General features: G+C 41.6%; 1 protein-coding gene across 3 annotated transcripts; it reads left to right on the top strand.

Moving 5' to 3' along the window:
- The first annotated feature begins 615 nt into the window (after positions 1 to 615).
- C4H12orf75 (chromosome 4 C12orf75 homolog) lies at positions 616 to 18,597 on the top strand. Of its 3 annotated transcripts, none has more exons than XM_032106934.1 (6): positions 616 to 754; positions 7,860 to 7,884; positions 13,932 to 13,967; positions 14,914 to 15,003; positions 15,776 to 15,811; positions 17,186 to 18,597. In XM_032106934.1, exons 1-5 carry the CDS (start codon positions 712 to 714, stop codon positions 15,783 to 15,785), a joined length of 204 nt encoding a protein of 67 aa, XP_031962825.1. In that variant the 5' UTR covers positions 616 to 711; the 3' UTR covers positions 15,786 to 15,811; positions 17,186 to 18,597. The 3 variants fall into 3 exon arrangements, with proteins under 3 accessions (XP_031962825.1, XP_031962824.1, XP_031962826.1); XM_032106933.1 differs by having other exon boundaries at positions 623 to 754; positions 14,914 to 14,993; XM_032106935.1 differs by having other exon boundaries at positions 631 to 754; positions 14,914 to 14,993; positions 15,771 to 15,811.
- The last annotated feature ends 1,928 nt before the right edge of the window (positions 18,598 to 20,525 follow it).

Raw genomic sequence — 20,525 nt, forward strand, 5'->3', positions numbered from 1 at the left:
ACAAATGTTGAATGAAAATGATTGCTTGAAGAATTTGCAAACTTATCTTTCATGTTTCTCAGTGCTGCTGATATTACTTGGGGAAAGTGAATCTGTAGCTCTTCTCAACTCAATGGGTCTTCAGTTTCACCATCATGTTTCTTATAAGAAGAGAAATATGCAAACCAGTCAATAAAGACTTGCTTGAAATAGTGAACAGGATGTTATTCATAGCAGATGTAGGGTTTGCAGCCCGGTCCTGTGGTCACACCGATGTTCCCCTTGGTGAATGAGGGGTGTCCCAAAGCTCCCGTGAACCGTGTGAGCCGGGGAGCATCTCCACTGCCCGGGGAGGCTCTAGGATTGTTGCCTGCCGTGGGGGTCGTTCGGAGTCCTGCAGGCTTGAGCCTGGGCTGAGCCATGTCTCCGGTTTAGCAGCTCCAGCCCGTCCGGACGAGGGGACAGCCCGGGAAGCGGGGTGTGGCTTTCCTTGGGGACGAACAGGGGTGCGGTGAGGGGCCGGGGCTGGGGCCGGGAAGCGGCTCTCGGGGCCGGCGGTTTCCCGGGCGATGGGTGGGGAGGAGAGGAGGAGGAGGAGGAGGAGGAGGAGGAGGAAGAGGAGGAGGAGGAGGGGTCCCCGCGGCTTTATCTCCCACCCGGCTCCGCCCGCCGCCGGCTGTCTCCCGTGACCGCACCGCACCGGCGGGCGCAGCGCCGGCCAGGGCAGCGCCCATGGGCTGCGGCAACTCCACGGCCGGCGGCGCGGGCGGGCGAGGTAGGGCGGCGGGGCGGGCCGGGCCGGGCCGGGCGAGCGGCGGGGCGAGCATCCCCGCCGTGCTGGGGCAGCCCTGCGGGGACTGCGTGGCGGGGGGCGGCGGCGGGCACGCACCCGCACCCGGCGGGGATACAGCCCCCGGCTCGGGGAAAGCCCGTCCGAGCCGCGGGAATCACTGCCCGCCCTCTTGCAAGAGCATCTTCCTCTCCCGAGGCTGATCCGCTTGCTCAGGGGAGAGAGGGTGATGTGGCCTGCCGCGGGCACCGGCGGCTTTCTGGTGCCCGGTTGTCGCTAGAATCACCACCTCCGACAGCAGCTGCCCAAGGCACGGCAAGCCCAGGCCGGGAGCTGGACGTAAGGATCCCGCCGGGGGTGTCAGCTCCATCCTCTTCGCTTCCCTATAAGGCCACGAATGCCACTTCTGAAATGAATTTGTGCCACATCTTCTCCTTTTGCTTGTTGGAGAAGTTGGAGGCTATTTCATGATTGAGGTTTCATGCATGTTAATGTGTACTGCTGGCTGGTGCGTCCAGCTGGCTCCCTTATTTGTTCACTGCTATTTTCAAAAGAGATAAGATCTGGGAAGATGGTGCTGTTGTGCTCTTCCTCCCCCCAGCCCCCGCAGAAAAGGAAAGTACATGGAAACTGATAAGTGGACCTTCACCCTGTAATTATAATATGAGCATTTCTCAATCATTTTTCATCCTAGCTGCACTTGGCAAACATTGCCACCTGTTCCAGTACCTTTATCAAGTCTTTCAGATGCACTAGTGAGCTTTCAGCTCTTGAAAATACACAGCAAAATAATAGTTGGACCACTTAGAATTACTGGGTCCCCATCTCTTACTGTTTTGACTTGCTTTAACCAGAGCTTCCGTGGTGCCTTGGGCAGTGCTAGTCCTGACTTGGTCATGCCTTGTGTGAATGTGAATGATGCTGCCTTCTCTAGGGTGTACCTATGTGTGTACGTTTGTGGGGTGTGTTGCTGGTTTACCTGTTCAACTCTGCACTTCACACTCAGAGGAGAATGTGATTCTACCATTCCTTACTCGGTTTATGTTAAATGATTGTAAGCTGGGTTTTAGGTACTATGTCTGTCTATCAGAGGCCTCTCTCATCCATTAAGAATGCACTGTGTGAATTTGCTTGAACATTCAGTGCTCTTATTAGAGCTGCCCTATTTGCACACATGAATTCTCTCCCTTTAGTTGATTCCCACACTGCTGTGACTGGAAGTTCTTTCTGTATATGACCAGTCTAGTTTCATACCACTGGGGTGATGCTTGTTCACATCCCTTTTCTGCTTGCTGGGTAAAAGCACCAGTGCAAGCTTCAGAGACGTTCAGACAAAAATGTTGAGTCAATTACTAGTCCATTTGTGGTAGTTTCTAAATTAATGTTGCTCTGGCTGCCCTGTGGAACTTGTACCAGGGTACAAATGGGTAAATGTCAAACAGACTAACTCTGACAGCAGTACTATTTAGTGAATTATTTTGAACTCAAAGTTTGTTTAAAGGTGTCCCGTTGCATTAGAGGTAGTTGTCTTCAACAGGTTTTGGCTTGTAGATACATAAAGTATTTTCACTGAAGGTCTGACCCCTTTGATAGTTAAACTTATTTATAACGTTATACATAAAATATTTGAACTTGCATTTTTTGGTAACCTTTCACATGCTCTTCAGAAATGTTCCACAGATCTCCAAGGGCTTAGCGCAGGTAAAAACCAACCATGCCACATAAAACACATCATTACTATAATGGAATTATTACTGTTGCACTGATAGACCTCCCCATATTGAATGCAGCTCTGAAAGGTCCAGTTCTCTTCTCACTTTCACCACTGTCAGTCAGAAATTAATCTGTGCAGTCTATGATCTTACAATAAAGAACAGCTAGTAATAAAAGTAAGATGTCAGATGTTTACTATTTATTTACTTCATTTAACATTCCTTACAAAGTGTGTCTAATAAAACTGAAATTATTTTATGAAAGGGAAGGACAAGACTTACCATTTTTATTCTGAATCCTCGAGCTTTCAAGGAAAGTGCAACTCACAATTTAACCGAAAGATGTGAAGACTGTGTAAATACAACCTAATTTTGTGGCGTGCACAGCATGACTGCATCTTTAATGCTAAAGTTATGACTCTTGTGTAGTCAGTAATGTCAAAGCTAGAGGTGCATAACATGTAATTAACCTGTAGCACTCTCTGTCGTATCGTGTGACTAAGTACAATATTGTAGCGTACTTCACAGAATACATTAAATGTGTTACACCAATCCCCATTTTCTTACTCTGGTAAAATTTCTATTGTAGCCTAATTTGATTTTTCCTAAGCAGATGTATATATGGTGATAGTTCAGCTAATGATATTATCTTCTGTTTCATGGCTAGAATGACATCAGAGCTTTCAGCTCTATGGTCTGTGAGATCTAAACTAATAGACATGATCTAGAATAACATTTCAGGCTGTGGTGCAGTACTCCAGAACATCATTATAACTCACAGCATTCAAATGTTCTTTATGGAGTATCAGACAGTGGCAAAAAGCTCTTCAATTGGGAAATGTCAACTTCAGTTATCTAAGTAAACTGGTGTATATACAACCTTCTTAAATTACCTAGCCATTTTACGTATTAGCTATGGATTATACTTATTTTTTATTTCTCAACTTGCTGTTTTCCTTATGTTTTGTTATCTCATTTTACATATCCTTCTTTCATGATATTTCCTGGAGTTTTAGAAGCTCAAAAATAGCTCATTTTTTTTCTTTTAAAAATATGCTCTTAAACATTAATTTACTTTTTTTTTCTGAGTTAAGGCATTTCCCTTCATTCTAGTGATTCTTCACTAAAAAATTCTAACTGCCTCCTCCTTTCCGTATCTATTGCAGTAGCAATGACAGCACCTTAAATTATGGTACTCTTAGGAGGCTGTCAGTCTAGCCTTAATTTAAATATATAGAGAAGCTGTTAGTCTGTGGAAAGCTTCAAATACAGTCAAGTTATGATGAAGGAGAACTTTCACACCAAGTTTTAAGAGATTTATTAACTTCAAGTTTGGTGCAATGCCCAGGAAGACATCGTGCCATTCCATTGATTGGGTCAAGTCTGTGTTGAGAACTCCTACCTGATGAGCTGAAGTAATAATTTTTATAATTTTTGAAACAAATTGATATAATCCTGTCTGCAGTTACAGTGGGGTATAAATAGAATAAATTCATTGATGTTAGAACGCACTTCCATATTGCTGACTGTTGGAGCACATCACAAAGGAGACTACAGTAGAAAACTCATTTTTAATCTTAACAGTTGCATGTACATATGTATAATTTGGAGGGGATTTATTTGCTTTTTGTAACAATTTGATGTTCAAGAAAATGTCCTAGGGCACTGTCCATTAAAAAAATTAGGAAAATGTTTTGTAATCTGCTCTAAAGTCAGGTCCTGGCATTTTTTGTATCCATGTGTTTATTCATGTGAATGGTTGCCTCTCATGCTTTTTATGTTTTTCTGAAGATTTGTCTCTTGACTTCACTCCTGATGCATTTCTCAGCACAGAGCAATATCGTCTGTGGCTATCAATTTCTCTCAACCGTCTTTCACATTAGGCCTGCATTTACTGAAATCCTGCAGTGTCACCGAGAGAAGCTGCTGTTGTTCTGGAAGAGCAAAACCCCCTCTCACCTAATGGAAGATGCTTTGGGATAAATTCTTCTTCTTTTTGATTTGCGACCGTTTAAATGCTCTGAGGGTTTTTTGAGGGATCACAGCTCCAACGCTCTAGACAGGATGTTTTTCTTCTGTAATCACTGGGGCTCAGAGCAATGTGTGGCTGAATGGGCCATGTTTATTTGCAGGCTGTAGTCTTTCTTCTCCTTCTGCAGCTCTAAAATGCCAAAATGCACCCGTGGTCCTGCTGTGTAAATGGTGTGAGCAGAGAGGTCATTCAGGACAATTCACTATTGCCTATTTTTTATGCATGTGGCTTCATGGCTACTCTTCAATCTCTTGCTGAGGTTAGGCAGGTTTTGAAAAACCAAATGAACAAGGGCCTATCAAGACAAGGCTTGTAGGGTCAAGTGCTGCCTTTTTTTAGGCCAGGCTGATACAGTGGGAAAAAATGGACAAGCTTTTAAGTATGTGAGGCTTTTGTCAAGTCATATATGGAAACCGTCGTATCTATGAGAGCACTAAGCCTTGCTGCTATGGAACGAGCTATAGAGTGTTTGCTGATTGGTGGTAAACAAGATTCTTTGGCTGAACTCCTGGCAGAAGGCACTTGAGTAGATACAAAATTGTGTTGCTCACTAAACACGCAAGAGTTAGACAAATATGTCAGTGAAGTAACGGGGTGAGGGTGAATGGATTGGACTTTACAAATAAACATGTCCCTATGAAATGAAATGTTTTTGGGTTCCTTGAGAAATAATATCTGTGTATAAGGAGTGTTCTAGCTCCCTAATGAACAAAACCTTATAAGCTTTTACACAGGTTTTTTTATGGTACACCTAGGTAAAATGATGTTCATTTGCAAGCTCAGAACTCTCACAGGAAGAAAACTCCTTTGTTAACTGGAAACACTTTCAGATCTGTAGTCAGCTACCTTAGTGGTACTTGAAGGAATTTGAACCAAACACTTGTTTCACTTTTGCTGGTGAAAATGAGAAATAACCCCACTGAAATTAATGGAATCCCATCAATGAATGTGAGGATAAACTGGTTTGCTGTCCTTATAAAAAAGTAGAAAACAATGTATTTCTTTATATATGTTTTTTTAAAAAATATTTATTATAAAGGTAAAACTGATCTCTTAAAAAGTGAATTTTTTTTTTTATCATACTCAGTTCTCAAAGTTTTTGTGTGACATGCATTTCAAAACCCTGCAGTGATTTTTCAGCAGTGGTACCCTTGCTAATGTCCCAAGGAAAAAAGTGCTGCCATGTGTGATTGTTAGTGGCATATTTCCAAACACAGGTTCATGGCTGTATAGCTCTACACAAAGCCCAGGCTGATGGGTCTGAAGGACATCTCCTGTCTCCAGAGGGAGAATGTGTTGGTACCATAATGCATTGAAGAGAGCATGGCACTGAACATGGATATGATGCTGAAGTGTGCCCTGTGATTGACTGGAACTTGAGAATCACCTCTGGGGAGTGTAGCAGTACTGTAGGCACACAATTCTTCTCACTCAGCTTGAGATTTCAGTTTGTGTATTAAACACTCCGTACTTTTGCTGTACTTCCTGCAAGGAAGACACCTTTTTCAGATGGGTATCCAGGGTGCTTAGACTTAGAAAAGTCTCAGCAAAGGCCTCAAAAAGGACCATGAACCTTTTTAGAGAAACTGATTTTGATTGCAATAAGTTTAGACCAAAAATAGGAAAATCACGGCCCTCGTGCAGAACAGGCACAGCAAAGGAATAATTTCTTCTGGAAAAAATTAAAAATCCTGCTAGCTCCAGCTAGGCTTTTCAAAACGCATGTTGTCTGAAGTGTTGCTGATGCCTGGGTTCTGTCTAGGTGTACAGGGTGGTGCCCCGAAGGCTCATTGCTGAGCTGACTCTGGATGAACTAGCCTTGGTAGCAGAAAATGTCTCCGTACAGAGGCAGAGATTGAGCTCACACAGCAATGCTAGCCTTCCACCTGGACACAATTAATTTGAGAGGTTTACATGTAATGCTTCATAGATGTGCCTGCAAAGCTAAAAAGTCTCAGAAGGCTGCCTGGTAAAGTTCTAAAGCAAGGGTGAGCTTATTGTGATAGAGATACTCTGTCCAACTTAATTAAGGCTTTCTGCTGATATGTACAGCCCTAGTGACATTTTGCTGACTCTGGAAGCAAGACTAGCCACAGAAATGTGTACAGTCTTGTACGAGTCTAGTCTGTGTTGTTGCTGGGAAAAGGAGGGATAGTCATGTCATAGGAAATGGGAATGATATTATGTTCAGGAATTAGCTGTAGAGGGTGATGTTTTCTGCCATTCAAGCATTCCATTCAGGTAGACAGAGCTGGAAAGCCTTGCAGGACTATTCTTCCTCCTGTTTAAAATAAGAATGCAGAAGGCATATTCTTACACATCAAAGTGAGATGAAAGGTATTTGCTGTTTATGTATATTTTTCAGCAGCAGAAAAAATAAAAGTTTTCCAAGAAATGAAGTATCATAGGAGAAAAAACCCCAGCCTACCTCCAAACTCAAAAATTCTTTGAGATTGGCTACTGCACTTTCTTCACAGTGAGCTCAGATCACCTTTTCCAGCTAAGTACTAAGAGGAAAGGAGAAGTGAAAGGTTTTTCTAATGTCTGCCCTAACTTCTGTAATTAACAGAAGGGATAATTTACTGGTTACTCAGCTGAATTATAGACTAGCAAGAACAACATAACATTAGGAACTTGGAAGGAACAAGAAAGAGTTTTTACTTCAGTGAATGTTTCTCTCCCAACAAGAAACATCTGAGTCACAAAAAAAAAAAGTCAGTCCCTTATACCAGGCAGGCAGGTGGCAGCTTTTGTCTCTGGTTTTTTGTTAAATACCAAGATGAATTAAGGGCTGGTTGATCTCCTTAGATGTCTCGGGCTTTGGATGGGTTGGGTCCCGATGTTTATATTAGTTCTGTCTAGTCATTTTATAAAACTTTGTTTATCTGGCAGGAAGAACGAGGCAGCATTTTACACACGTAGTGCCAGCTCTACAACTGCATCAAATGGCAGAATAATCAGGCATTTGGGAGTAACTGCTTGGTTAGTTGTGCCAGCTTTGTAGCAGACAAAGCCACCAGAGGACTGAGCAAAGTGAAGGATATAAAATTCAGAAGGATTATTTTTTTCTTATGCTGCTCCTATCTTGAGTGACTGCACCTGGGCACTGGTCCACAGCAGCATCATTTTCACACACTGAGAGTCTGGCCCAGACGTGATAGATTTAAGGGATAGTATGGATAATCATTAAGGATAATCTGAACAATCTGACAGTAGCAAATTTTTGTTGCTACTGTGTTGTTTAGGACAGAAAGACAGAAAAACTATTACTGCACTGTTGGTTGGTTTAGAGGATTATGCCATTACCTGGTAAACATGTTTGGCTTTTGTTTTTTTTTTTTCCTAGGTGCTACAGGGACTACAAAAGATGTGTAAGTACTCTACTCTACTCTACTCTTTTAAGTATATAACCCTGGACATATTTTCAGTCCTACTAGCCTTACACCAGATTTAGTCATACATGATTCATCTGGCTCCTAACGTATAATCAACACTACCAGATGTTTACTGTCTTTAGTGACAGCTTTCATCTCCACAAAACAACTCCTTGTCTTGTTTACTTTTCTACAGATTTCTTTGCTTGTTGTTTCTCTAACAGAAATTTCTTTTCTCTGCTTCTGTTGAGGCAGTTGTCTCACAGAGGTGGTTTTGTTACTTCAGACTGCCTTTCCCTGTCGTGTGCCAGTGCACCTTTTACCATAGGCCAAGTAATTGTATGAAGCCAGCACATAAATTTCCACCAGGCCCAGTGAGAGATTTAGAAAGCCACTGAGACAAATTTCCCCTCTTTGCATGAGACCCACTAACCCATCCAACTTCCTTTTCAAAGTACCCACCTTCTCTAGGTATTCTCTGCATTAAAGATAGTATCTATTAGGTTGATGCAGGCTAGCAGAGGGCAGCCCTACCCATCCTGTTTTTCTCCAAATGTGCAAAGTCTTTTATAGAGCTATTTTTATTTGCTGATACAGAAGTGTACAGGCACAGCTTTATTCAGCCATAAATTTATTTTTCTATCAAAGGAAACCATAAAAACTCCTCCCGAGGTCTTGCCTTCTTCTATTTCATGTAATTGGTATTTGCCACTGGAGTTTGCAACTGAGGGACCTGGGAAAGATTGTTATGTTATGCAACAGGAACATTCTTCTGTTTTATTTATTTCACTTGGAATAACTACTCTAATTAGATGGAGGAATCCTGGTGTAGAAATGAGGGCAGTCAAGTCAGATAAACAAGTGGAGAGAAGAGCTTAACAACAGGCTTGTCCTTGCTATTACAGAGCACAGCTGAGAACTAACAGGTGTCACTTGGCTGATCAACACTGTTGCCACAGATACTCTTGAGATCTGTGTTACCTCTGTAGTCTGTTTTCTGGGCTTGCAGTGCCAGACAATAAATAAATTACAGAAGGCAATCTTGTAAGGAACCTCTTCTTGATGCAGCCTGCAGCATCACTGCCCTCAGTACTTCTGTATTTACAAACCCACTGGTTTAATTGATATTATTTATATTTTTTATTGTTCAATTTAGATGATTTAAGGACTGACTTAGAACTGCATCTTTCTCTTTGCTTATCAGTAGTTTTAAATTTCAGAATCGCACGCACTGTTAAATTATGAATGTAGTAGGCATGTTCCTGTGCTTGAAGGAATGGGGATGTGTAGAACTGTGTTTATATGTGTGTAAGCATTTATAGAGCCAGGCTGCAGGAGTTAAAATGGAAGCATCCTACTTATTAGTGTGAGTTCATCTGTCATGTTTCAAAATAGTATTGAGATAACTTAGAAAAAAATTAATTACTAGTGCAGTCTTCAACAAAGGGGAAGGGTCAATCCTGGAGCTATTACTCATTCAGATTAAGGATAGTGGAGCCAGCCAAACAACCCATGTGAGTAATAGCATCTTCTTCTAAAACCTTCTCATCAGATGTTAGAAACACAGATCTACTAATGAGGAATGGCAGTGATGACCCAAAAGCCCTAATCAGGCATTCTAATATTTAACAAAAGATTTTTATGATGGAAGTAAAATATCAGAAAAATTATTTTTATTTCATAGAAATGAACAAAGCAGATTTATATTAACTAACATTATAGATCCACAGAAGCTTTTTACACCTTTTTACTTTCATCAGCTAAAGCTTCTCTTTAAATGACCCCCTTTTTTTTTTTACTGTCAAATTTCAGTCATATCAGTTCTGATCCAGAGAAGCGTTTAGGTGTGTCCATCCTTACAGCATACTCTGATACTGAATCTGGTTATTCTAACGTGAGATTTCTCATTTCTTGACTGTGACTCATTGCCAAAGCACCATGTCTCCTGGAGTAAGCAGCCATATGGAAGGAGAGAGGGCTGGATCCTGCTCTGAGCCCTCCTGGGTGACTGCAGGGAAGCTGCTTTGCCCTAGGGGCCTGGAGTTTCTCCACCAGTAAGACAGGGATGATGATATGATCTTCCCCTGCAAAGCGCTGTGACACTGAGGGCTGTGTGGCGACAAGAAGGACATATGCTCTGAGAATGCGTCTGCCCTCCGTGCTCCAGCCCAGAATCTGTCAGCCAGCTTCAGCCCATGCTCCTGCCCCACTAATAAAGAAGCATTCATCACTGCTAACTGGAAAAGCTTAGCTGTAGGAGAAGTAAAGGATATGCTGCAAAGTAATGCAATGCCTGCGATATTCAGTGTGTGGCTAAGTCTGGGGGAAGATTAGTTACAGCAGGAAGGAAAGGACACAACAGCTCAAGCCTGTTTCAAAATATTGAGAGGAAATCCATCAAATACAAATGGCAGGCCCTTGTTCCCAAGAAACACCAAGAATCTGAGGAGTAGTTGTCTGTCACTTGTTCAAAGTTCAAGGAATCATTTCTGGTGGGACTACTGAGCACAGCTAGAAAGAGTCTGTGTAATGCTCAGCACAAACAGAGTCATAAAAGCTGAGGTAAGAAAAATGTGGATGGAATGAATTAGTGTGAATGCCTGTCATTTGACATTTAAAATAAGTGAGAAACGGTAGCTTCTTTTACCATCAAATGGACATAGGACTGATGGATGTAAAAGCTGACATATGAACAAAGTTTGTTTTTCAGACTTTGGGTGACAGGAAGCCTCTTGGGACAGACAAAACCTTACCAAAAGAAACACTTATTCAGCTGAAAGTAGAATGCTGTTATATGGACTTGCTGTTAAATCTGCCTGTTAGCTCCAGGACTGCCCATGCTACCTGCTGAAAACTGTGCTCTCAGTTCTTCTGCAGATGTCAACAGCATCTGAGGCAGCGACACAGCAGCTGATCAGCACAAAGCACCTTGGACTGTTAAGTTCCTTTTGCTGTCTATTCCTGGTGCAGAAAAGCTTATCCTAGCTTTGCTCTCCCTGCAGGACTACTGGACTCCTGTATCCATGTCTCTGAGCCCAGGAGACTTGGCAATGGGAGCACTGCTGAAACCAAAGGAGCTTCTCTCCAGTCGCACTCCCGCGTGGTTGAGCGTTGCTGTCATAGCTTTGCTCCCCAGAGCCACCTGTGTTCACCCAGCCTGGGCACAGAAGCAGCACCTGCCTCAGTGGCTCAGCAGACACGAAACGTGTGAAATTAGTGGGCACCTTTCAAAAGGGGTCTTGAGCTCATGCCTTTTCCTGGTGTTAAAATCAAGAGTCAAACATGGTTAGAAGGGGAAAAGAGATTTTACCTTCGTATTTATTTTAAGGATCCTCAGGTGCACTATGTCCAGGTTGAATGCACCAAAATGCACACCACAATGCACACCCCCAAAAGATCAGGTATAACATTATAGGTTTTACTAATTAGCATATCTATCAAAGATTCCCCAAGGAGAGGCTCAAGTGAGCTCCCCTCCCCAAGGAGCCTTCCCCTGGACGGTTCTATCTCAGTTTACAAAATGTGTTCTGGAGAGGACCTTGGGGTCTGGGGCACACTGATCCCTAGATACGAAGCTTCTAAAATGTTTAGTCTCTCAGCTTGACAAATGAGTCCAAGAATGTAGGCAAAAAGCACTAAGAATACAGAAGTTGTAAAAAAGGTATAACAGGGGTATAAAAGAAAAGGCAAAAAGTCATCATGGCATCAGAGCCACCATGTGTGAAGGCAAGAGGTGTGTGAATATGTGTAGTAAATAAACTGGGGCAGCATTCCTTCCTGAGCCCCCAGAAAGGTGTGTAAAATGGCTTCTTCCTTAAGTGCCATCACCAGAATTTTTCTTTCTTTTCCCTGTCACACTCCCATGTTCCTCCTAACTCTGCTCACTCCCTCTTTTCTGGCAGGGCCACAACAGTTTGCCCCCAGTCATCACCCAGCCCAAGAGCTGTGGTCTGTACAATCCCAGATTATTTTTGCTGTCGTACATTTGAAGAAAAAGGTATTGCAAAATTACTGCTTTGATTTATAGCTAGTAAGAGGAAAGGAAGAAAGCAAAGTGTTTAAAAACCCTCATCTGCTTAATCATAGAGCTGGATAATTTGTTTTGGTGAGAGAATTAGAGTAATGATCTGTGATGCCATATTACAAAACATTTCTGGAACAGAAGAAAATGGCCCTGTTTCCTACTAGAATCTTTTTCTTTTTTTTTAAACATTGACATTAATTTCCTGTTGGACAATATTGATTATTATTCTTACAACTCCATTTTAGAGGCTGCAAGCTGTGCATGAAGTTGTCAGTGCTTTTAAAGGACTCTTTTCTCTGGGCAATGGTTAATCTGGATTACAGAAAATGTTCCCAATTGTATGAGAAAATCAGTCCTGTGACACATTCGGTTGGTTCAACAGAAATGACTGTAATCTTTTGGGACCCAAAGTCCCTTTCTTAAAGTAGATTTTTTTTTTTTTTTTCCTGAAAATGCATCCTCGTTTCCACCCACTGATATACACAGGCTTTCCATTTTCTTCAGGAGAAACTGGCCCACACTGGGACAGAGCAGCTTCACAGTCCTCAAGAAAAAATGTCTCTGCATTCTCTGGCTGTGTGCGTGAGGACAGTAAGATGACTTAGGTGACCACATGGGGTGACAGGAGATGGGAAATGCCTTCTGAAGTGGCTCTAGTTCCTCTAGGAAGGGGTGGCAGAAGGGCCAGGGAATGAGTCTTGATCAGTCTTTCTTGAGTGGTAAGATGTAAACAGACAGCAGACGAAGAGTGCTATGCCCTGCACAAATAAAATTGCAAAATAATAAGATTTACTCCAAGCCTCTACTATTAAAAGGACCTGTGTACCCTTATTCACTGTGGTCGTGCAGAAAGGATGGTTGGTAATGTTCCGCCCCTTAGAAAGAAGGTAGATGTAAGAAAATTTCCAAGTTGTAGCAGTATTTTTAAGGCATTTGCTGCCCTCCCAGGAGGTTTAAGGCCATTTTCTTGCACTTAAGACTGCATCTTGCTGTGAGCCCTGTGCTCTTCAGGCCAAAATCCCATTGGCTTCAGTGCTCTGTAAGGACATAGAGCCCCAATGATTAAACTGTAGGCACATCAACCTTTTAGAATAAATAAATTGGTTGCAGACCAAGCTAAAGTGCAGCTGCTGCCCCATCCATACCCAGCCATGGAAGTAGAGCTCAAAATCCAAATTTAATCAAAGGTGGGTGAGTGATTTGTGTGAACACTGATGTTGGGACGCAGACTGAGACTGCAGCACAGGCATTGTACACTGAAGGAGTGAGAATAAATTCCTTATATTTTTTGTATTACATCTTTCTTCACATCAATGCTGGTTACTTTACCCTCTGCTCCAGTGCAGCTACACTGGACAGTACATAATTGGGACGAATCAAACCTCAGTGACTCTCTATTGATCTACAGACTGCCCTGTGATTTTACCCTAAAGTTAAAGGAGAATTAATTGCCCATTTATATGGGATTAAAAACAGCATTTGGTTTGCAAACAACCGAATTCAGGAATTGCAGTGCCTCATTTTATAGAGAGGCCCTGTAACAGCTTCTGGCTTCTGTAATAGCTGCTGTGAAAGTTTCTCTCTCTTCATCCACAATCGCATGCCAGCACAGACACCCAGTCCCTTTCAGTCATCTTTCGGGGGAATAGCAGTCCAGGCTTGCTCCTGTTACATGCAGAGCCTAATGTTCCTTTTATGTGGGAAGTAGTGTGGGGACTCACTCAGGAAGAGTGTAAATTCACCTGTTTCTGCCCCCAAATCTACTTTCAGATGTCACTGGTGGGGGTCATAAAAAGTAAGCTGCATCTTTTCTCAATCTTTTCTCCCTCCTGTACATTATATTGGAAAATTGTCCTTTTTTTATACCTGTGTGAGTACTTTGCTGAATGGTGTATGTCCTAAATTAAACTGGGTTAAGTAATAGTCCCCTTCTTCCCTTGCTCCTGAATTTACCCAGACAGTCATGGAGCAGCTGAAAGAAACAATCTGCTAACATGCTTTTTATCTTTCGGTGTTGCAGAGCAGAAGAATCCATATCAGATGATGACAAAAGGAGGTAGGTGCTCTGCTCAGCCAGGCCTACCTTTATGTGCAATAGGCTGCAGTGAGTCCTGCCACCAGTTACATATCCATTCCCTCCTCCTAACTCCCACCAGCACCAGCAAAGCAGAGGAGAAACAAAAAGAGAGGAGGAAATCTCACACAGAGTCAAGTATTGACGAGTCCACCCAGCCTGTTACTGAGTTGGGAAGGTGGTAACTTTGTGGCAAAAAGAGCACATTATCTCGCCGCTGCAGGTGGTGTGCTCAATAAGGGCCGGTGGCCTCTGCCTTCTCACCAACAGTGCCACAGGAGATGCCATTAGCACTGGTGGGAGATCTCTGCTGGGCTGGAAGTTGAAGGAAGCGTGAGTCTATCATCAAGAAAATTAGAAATTGGCTCAGAACCCCAGGAGCTGGAGGAGGTGTGATTAATTCACCACCTAACAGGGCAGAGCAGTGTAAAGGGAGCCTCTGTGAGTAACTCCCAGCACAGCAGAGGCTTTAAGGACCCAGTTTTTTACTTCCCTGTATCTGTCCCTGCTTTTCATACAGGCCTTTTGTAGCCAGAAACTATCCTCTGCAAGTCCATGAAGGGGAGAGGGTTGGTCTATCAATGTACCTAAGACACTCGTGCTCCTTACTATTAACAGTATTTCTCCAAGTGTGACCCTAAGCAGGAGGAGGAAGGTCCTATTTATTAATGAGGTCAAAGCACTATTTAATTGGTGGGTGTTGTTTGAAGTGAGGTGCTTTGGTGGTGCCAGTGTTGAACATCAGTGTCAGATTAGCTCTGTCCTCAGCTCCATATATTCAGAAGCTGGATGGGTGGAGTTTGTTATCACAAGACAGTTGGGATCTAGTGATCAATATCAGGAACCTGAGTGAAAAAAATAGCTCCTTTCACAGGGAGAAGTGTGCCAGTTGAGCTCTGATGTGCCTTTAATGGTTTCTCTGCACCAGGAACTATGGTGGGGTCTACGTGGGCCTGCCGTCGGACGCAGCTGCCATGGCTCCCAGTCAGACGAAAGCTGCACCCAAAGGTACTGGCAGGTTGTGGACTGCATTTCTCCTCCTTTCTGGGGTTTATTTGATCTACTAGGATGTACATCCTTTAAAAATCAATTATGATTTCAGGCAGACTGGCTAGCCTTGAAGCCTCTTAAGGCAGTGGGGCTATTTATACTTGTCGAAGGGATTGTTCCCATTTACTTAAAATTTAACACACTTTTGCAGAACGATCCTAGAGCAGATGATGACAGTGTAGGTACATGGTCTTCTGAACAGCTTCTCCACACTCTGAGTGCTCTGTGAATTGAAAGAAAACAAAACCCTGTTAGGACTAAGAGGCTGTGATAGATGCACTTGCAGAGCCACAGCGCTATTTTTAGTTTGGAAGGTATTTACTTGCATTGTGGCGAATTCCAGTAATAACAGTTAGTAAGTGCTTGCTTTCAGGTTTATTTCTGTTCTTACATGAAACCCAGCAGAAACTGTTTCTTTTCCATGTTATATTTTTGAGCAGTGGGGAAAAAGCATTAGATTTATAGCTATTTAATTGACAAGTCATAAACATATCATTATGAAATAATGTAATATTCTTTTCGTTTAACACAAAAAAATGCTGCTGTCACGTATGTACAGCACAGAGCTTAGTCACTGACTGGTGCTTCCAAAATTTGCTGCAAAACAAGAAAATGAAAAACAGGAACATTATTAACCAAAATAAAAGTAGCTGGTTTTGAAACAGTACTAACTTCGTTGCTTTTTTTTTTTTTTTTAGTATTTTAACCACCTTTGTCTTTTGTTTTCTAATTAAGATTAGAAGGAAATAAAGACATCAAGATGCAAACAGCTGGAGGTACAGTATGTTTTGATTAACATTGTGTGCTTGGCATGTATTTGTTGAACAGGGACAAGGTAGCAATGCTTCCTGTGATGCTCTAAGTTGGTCAGGGAACCACTAAGTTACATCTCTAGCTGCATCACAGCTTCTAAAGGCTGGACCAGGGGCCAGTTCTCAGTGGGTGCTGATATAAATTAGACAGTGGTACAGTCGTCTTCTTGGTGAGGATTGAGAAGCAAGGAAACTCTCTATTACTTCATTTGGGAACAAGTAAAAGTCGAATGTCCTTAGTGATACTAAGACCTCCCACGAGAGGTACATCAGCAGTGCTTAGATCAGCATCTGCAGAGACAAAGATTTTTCCAGCAATGAGGATTTTGCAGTTAGAAAACATCTCCATTTTCGGGAGGACTTTGAGGACCGGTGTGTCACCCACTAAGTAATGTATTGGAGCTTTCCCCTTGCTGTGGGAGTACCTGTGGGAGCTTCATTTTCCACCAGCTAAAATAGGACATTGAAGATTTATAGGGTCTATTTCTGAGTAAAGAGTTTTGACTAACTAACTTGAAAAAAAGTCCTTTATAAGTTCATGTCTGCAGAAAAAATAAACCAAGTTTCTGTTCAGTACTTGAACTAAATGAACATTGACAAATTTTGATAGGGAACTGTTTTGATGTCTATCCAGTGGGGAACTGAAAATTATTAAGCTGCCAACAATTTCCATAAGAAGCAGAGCCCTTTCCTAATGTAGGTGAAGAGCCAGAAACAGTTTTGACTGGTCCCAGTGCTGGACACAGGCCTTGCAGAGCAGAACACATATAATAAGTGTCTTTATTATATGAGTGGTTAAAGCCCCACGGACTTTTCTAGGGGCACTCTTAAACAGGGAACATTTCAGTTGATCTTCACAGCTAATTTCAGTAACCTGGCTGAGATGTCTAAGCTGGAAACACCATCACCCTTGACCAGGGCAAGGCTCAAGCACCGTCTTGAGGTTGCACCTTTCTGTCTGTGGTTCATGAACAGAGGCTGGGTTACTTAGGTCCTTGTCTAGGTGCTTTAGTTGAATGCCTGAGGCTGGATAGAGTCAATCACTTGACATTTTTTGCTATTTAAAATAGCCAAAAGTGCACTTTGCCTTCATTCATGCAAGGCCAGAGCTTAGCTGCTGATTCAAGTCCTACACAGATGAGCAGCTTCTAATTTACAAAGGGTCCTCTGAGCTCCACAAGTTTATGTGCATGTGTGTCTGCAGTTCATGGACTACAAATCTCTCAGCTTCTAACGACAACCCAGTTCTCTGGTTTATGTATAGAATGTTCCTGTATTGCTTTTCTACTAATGCTTTACCAGTCTACCTAGATCTGTTCCTTTCTTTTTTTTGAACAGTCTACTAAGACCAGTTGCCAGTGCTTTAGAGAGAGATGTCTTTGTGCTGAAGAATTTGATATTTACATAGCCTTCTGGAGAGCAAGAGAGATCAGAACACCAAAAAATCCAAACTGTTGCAAGTTCCAACTACGGGTAAAGCTTCAAGTACAGCGTTGAATCAGTTTCCTATGATAGTTGCATTATGGAAACCTCCTGCTGTTCTCCCGTGCAAGATGAAATTAGTGAACTCATGGTGGATGTTTCTGCACAAGAGCTAACTTTGATGATCTGCAACTTATTTCTCTGTGGCCATATTGCAGACTCCATTAGCTATCAGCTACGCTTCATATATTTTTCTCCAACAATTTTTGATAGATTTTATATAGAAAACCATCACTACTGTCCACTCAATAGTTTCTATGGTAGGTTCCTGTAAATTAATTGTTATTTTACTTCAGAGTAATATATTTGACAAGTTTGCATCTTTTTGGGAATATTGTAAATTTTAATATTTTTGCTGTGAAAACTTAAGAATAGGATGAAATAAGCATAAGGCCATAAGGTTCTTTATAATTATTGTTGTCATTTTTATACCATGATACAAATATTAGTGTTTAATTTTCACCTTGGAAAAAGATATTGCTCAAGGAAATTGATTCAAATAACAACAATATACTTCATCATAGTATTTATGTGTCTGTTTATATTTTTCTTCAGCTATATCTCTTTTATAAAGCATTACATATAAAAAAATACTAAAGAAATGAACTATTATGTGTTCCATTCAATGTAACAACAATTATATGTCCTTGCATAAGGAAGAAGTGATAGTATTTTTAGAGATAGTGGGACTAAACTCCAGTGCTTCATCCTCCTAACCTGTAAAGGATTTTTGATCACTGTTAGAATTTTGTATCCCTGACTCATCTGTAAGCATCTCCAGTGTGGCAAATTGAAGCAGAATGAGTGTTATTACTACTTTAGCAAATGGTTGAGGTTAAAATCCATTAAGTTAATAGCAATTGTAAGTTTCACACAGAACACAAAACAGATTGTACATTCACATATGGCTGAATGAGTATTTAAATTATTAAAGCCTTTTGCATAATTCTTTAGTCAAACTCTTTTTAATGGGACTTGATATGCTATATACTTTAAATAAACAAATAAACAAAAAACCCCCAATCTGCACCATATTAATATATTACTGTACATTAATGACCATTTTTAAAATTAAAAGGAAAAAAGCAAAACAGAAAATGTGGCCATGAAGGAATAAACCACTGTGAACCATGAAATTCCTGCCCTTTTCCCTGATACCTATTATGACCAATGAACACCACTGACTATGATATCTGGTAACTTGCAGTTTTGACTTTTAAATAGTGGTAGTTTGATGTGAGGCTTGAAAAAAGAGATATTTAAAAGCATTCCTTTCTTGTCCTCTTTTAATTATTTGTGACATTATTTATTGCTATTCTCTAGAAATCTGCTACTTGGGTTATCAACGATTTCAGGCTTCCAGCTCCTGAAGACAAACATGCATCTCATTCTTGACCGTCGACCTCAAACGGAGATGAAATAAGCTTGAAGATTAAGATGTGGTGTTAAAATATCTCGCAGTATGAATGAAAGTCTGTAGGTTCTATCTGCAGAGTCTTGCTCTAGCAAGACAGACTGGTGAGGACTCAAGTAGCACTGAGTGATAAACACTCAGGCTTTCTTCCTATCTGCTTACCATAGCATGAGGGTATAATTTTCACTTCACATGTTCCACAAATGGCCTAAATGGTTTGCATAGCACAAGTCTATTTAGTACAAAGCAGTGAGGCCCATGCCTGACCTGATCATGATTGTCTTTTCCAAAGCAGAAAAAGCACCAGTCGTCCCAAGATATATCAGCGTTCAGCTTGTGCTCAGAAAGCCAACAGCAGATGCCAGTAATCAACCCAATTGTTTACCCACTTCTTCAGTTGCTGGGAAGAATCATCAAAAAGGTGGACAGGGCTAAACTCAAACATCACTTGTTCTGCTACTGACATTTGAAGCCCCATGTGTGGGCGGAGGGAGGAAAGAGGTGATTGCTGATGAACAGCTCCTTGCAGCTGGTGGTGGGACAGTTGCAAAAGGGTACTTTCCTTGGTTTACAGCATTGCTTGTTTTTCCTGTGCAGAGCTACAGAGAAACTTGGAGCACTTTGCAGAATTGGTCTTTTAATGTTTCATCCTCTGAATGTGTGGGAGGTACAGTGGTTTCTTAATATTTTTGTTCCTCTGCCTCATTTAATCTCAAAACTTTACTGACCAACTGACAAATGTTCACCATCATGGACTGGAGCCTCTAAAATAGACATATATTCATCTATGCTATGCAGGCCTGTACCCACCAAACTGAAGAGCTAGGGCCATACCCTTGTCTTCAATTTGCACTCTCGTCTTTTGTTTTCCCAAGGATCCACGAATCTAGAAACTGTGTGACAGGACTCTGTATTCTATCTTGGCCAAATTCCACTTAGGGAACTGATTTGCTGCTCATGAAAATTCCTCTATGGTGAGCAGCCTTTGTTAATAAAAGCACATCACATTTCATGGAGAAATGAGTGTATCTGCTCTTTCGAAACTTACAATCTATGGATATTTCTGTTAGGAGAAGGAACAGAAAAGAAACCCTATATGCCAGCTGCCAGCTGTGCATGTGACGGCATCCTTGGAGAATATTTAGGCACTCAAATGATGGTTCAATGGGAGAACTGAGAACTGAATACAGGGAGCCATTGAATGACAGAGTTATTAAGAAATATACTTTGGTTTTGTTAAAACATCTTGAATTACCATTTGTGAAAAATAAACATTTAAATGTTGGGGCTGTAATACAATTTTCCTTGCAGTGGTTACTGTTTCTCCAGCCAGAGCTGAGGTGCCAGTGAAAACAATTCAGCAAAGAGTGGATTTGGGCTTTATAATCTCAGAATCTCAGATCTGAGATTCTTTGGCAGCCCAGAAATATTATGCTTGAATTTGTGAATCTTGAAAAACTTTGGAGTAGGAAAGCATAGGATTGAAACTACAGTTTGTGACCAGCTGAAAAACACTCAAAATATCTTGTATTACAAATTTTGGTCTCATACATCTCTTCTTAATGCAGGATCTGGGGCTTTGTTGTAAAGGCCCAGCTTTTCAGTTTCTGGGTAGTCCAGACAGAAATACTGCTTGTCTTTTATGTGCCATCCACATCCTAGTGCAGTTCAGGGGATGTGACAACTCTAAATCTCTGTGTTGCTCAAGGGTTAAATCTTGTCACTAAGAGGGCTGCAGAAGACCTGGTAAAGGCCAGTGTAAGCTCAGTTAGAACTTCGTTC

The sequence above is a fragment of the Corvus moneduloides genome, chromosome 4, assembly GCF_009650955.1.
Source record: "Corvus moneduloides isolate bCorMon1 chromosome 4, bCorMon1.pri, whole genome shotgun sequence".
In the NCBI taxonomy this organism is placed as follows: domain Eukaryota; kingdom Metazoa; phylum Chordata; class Aves; order Passeriformes; family Corvidae; genus Corvus; species Corvus moneduloides.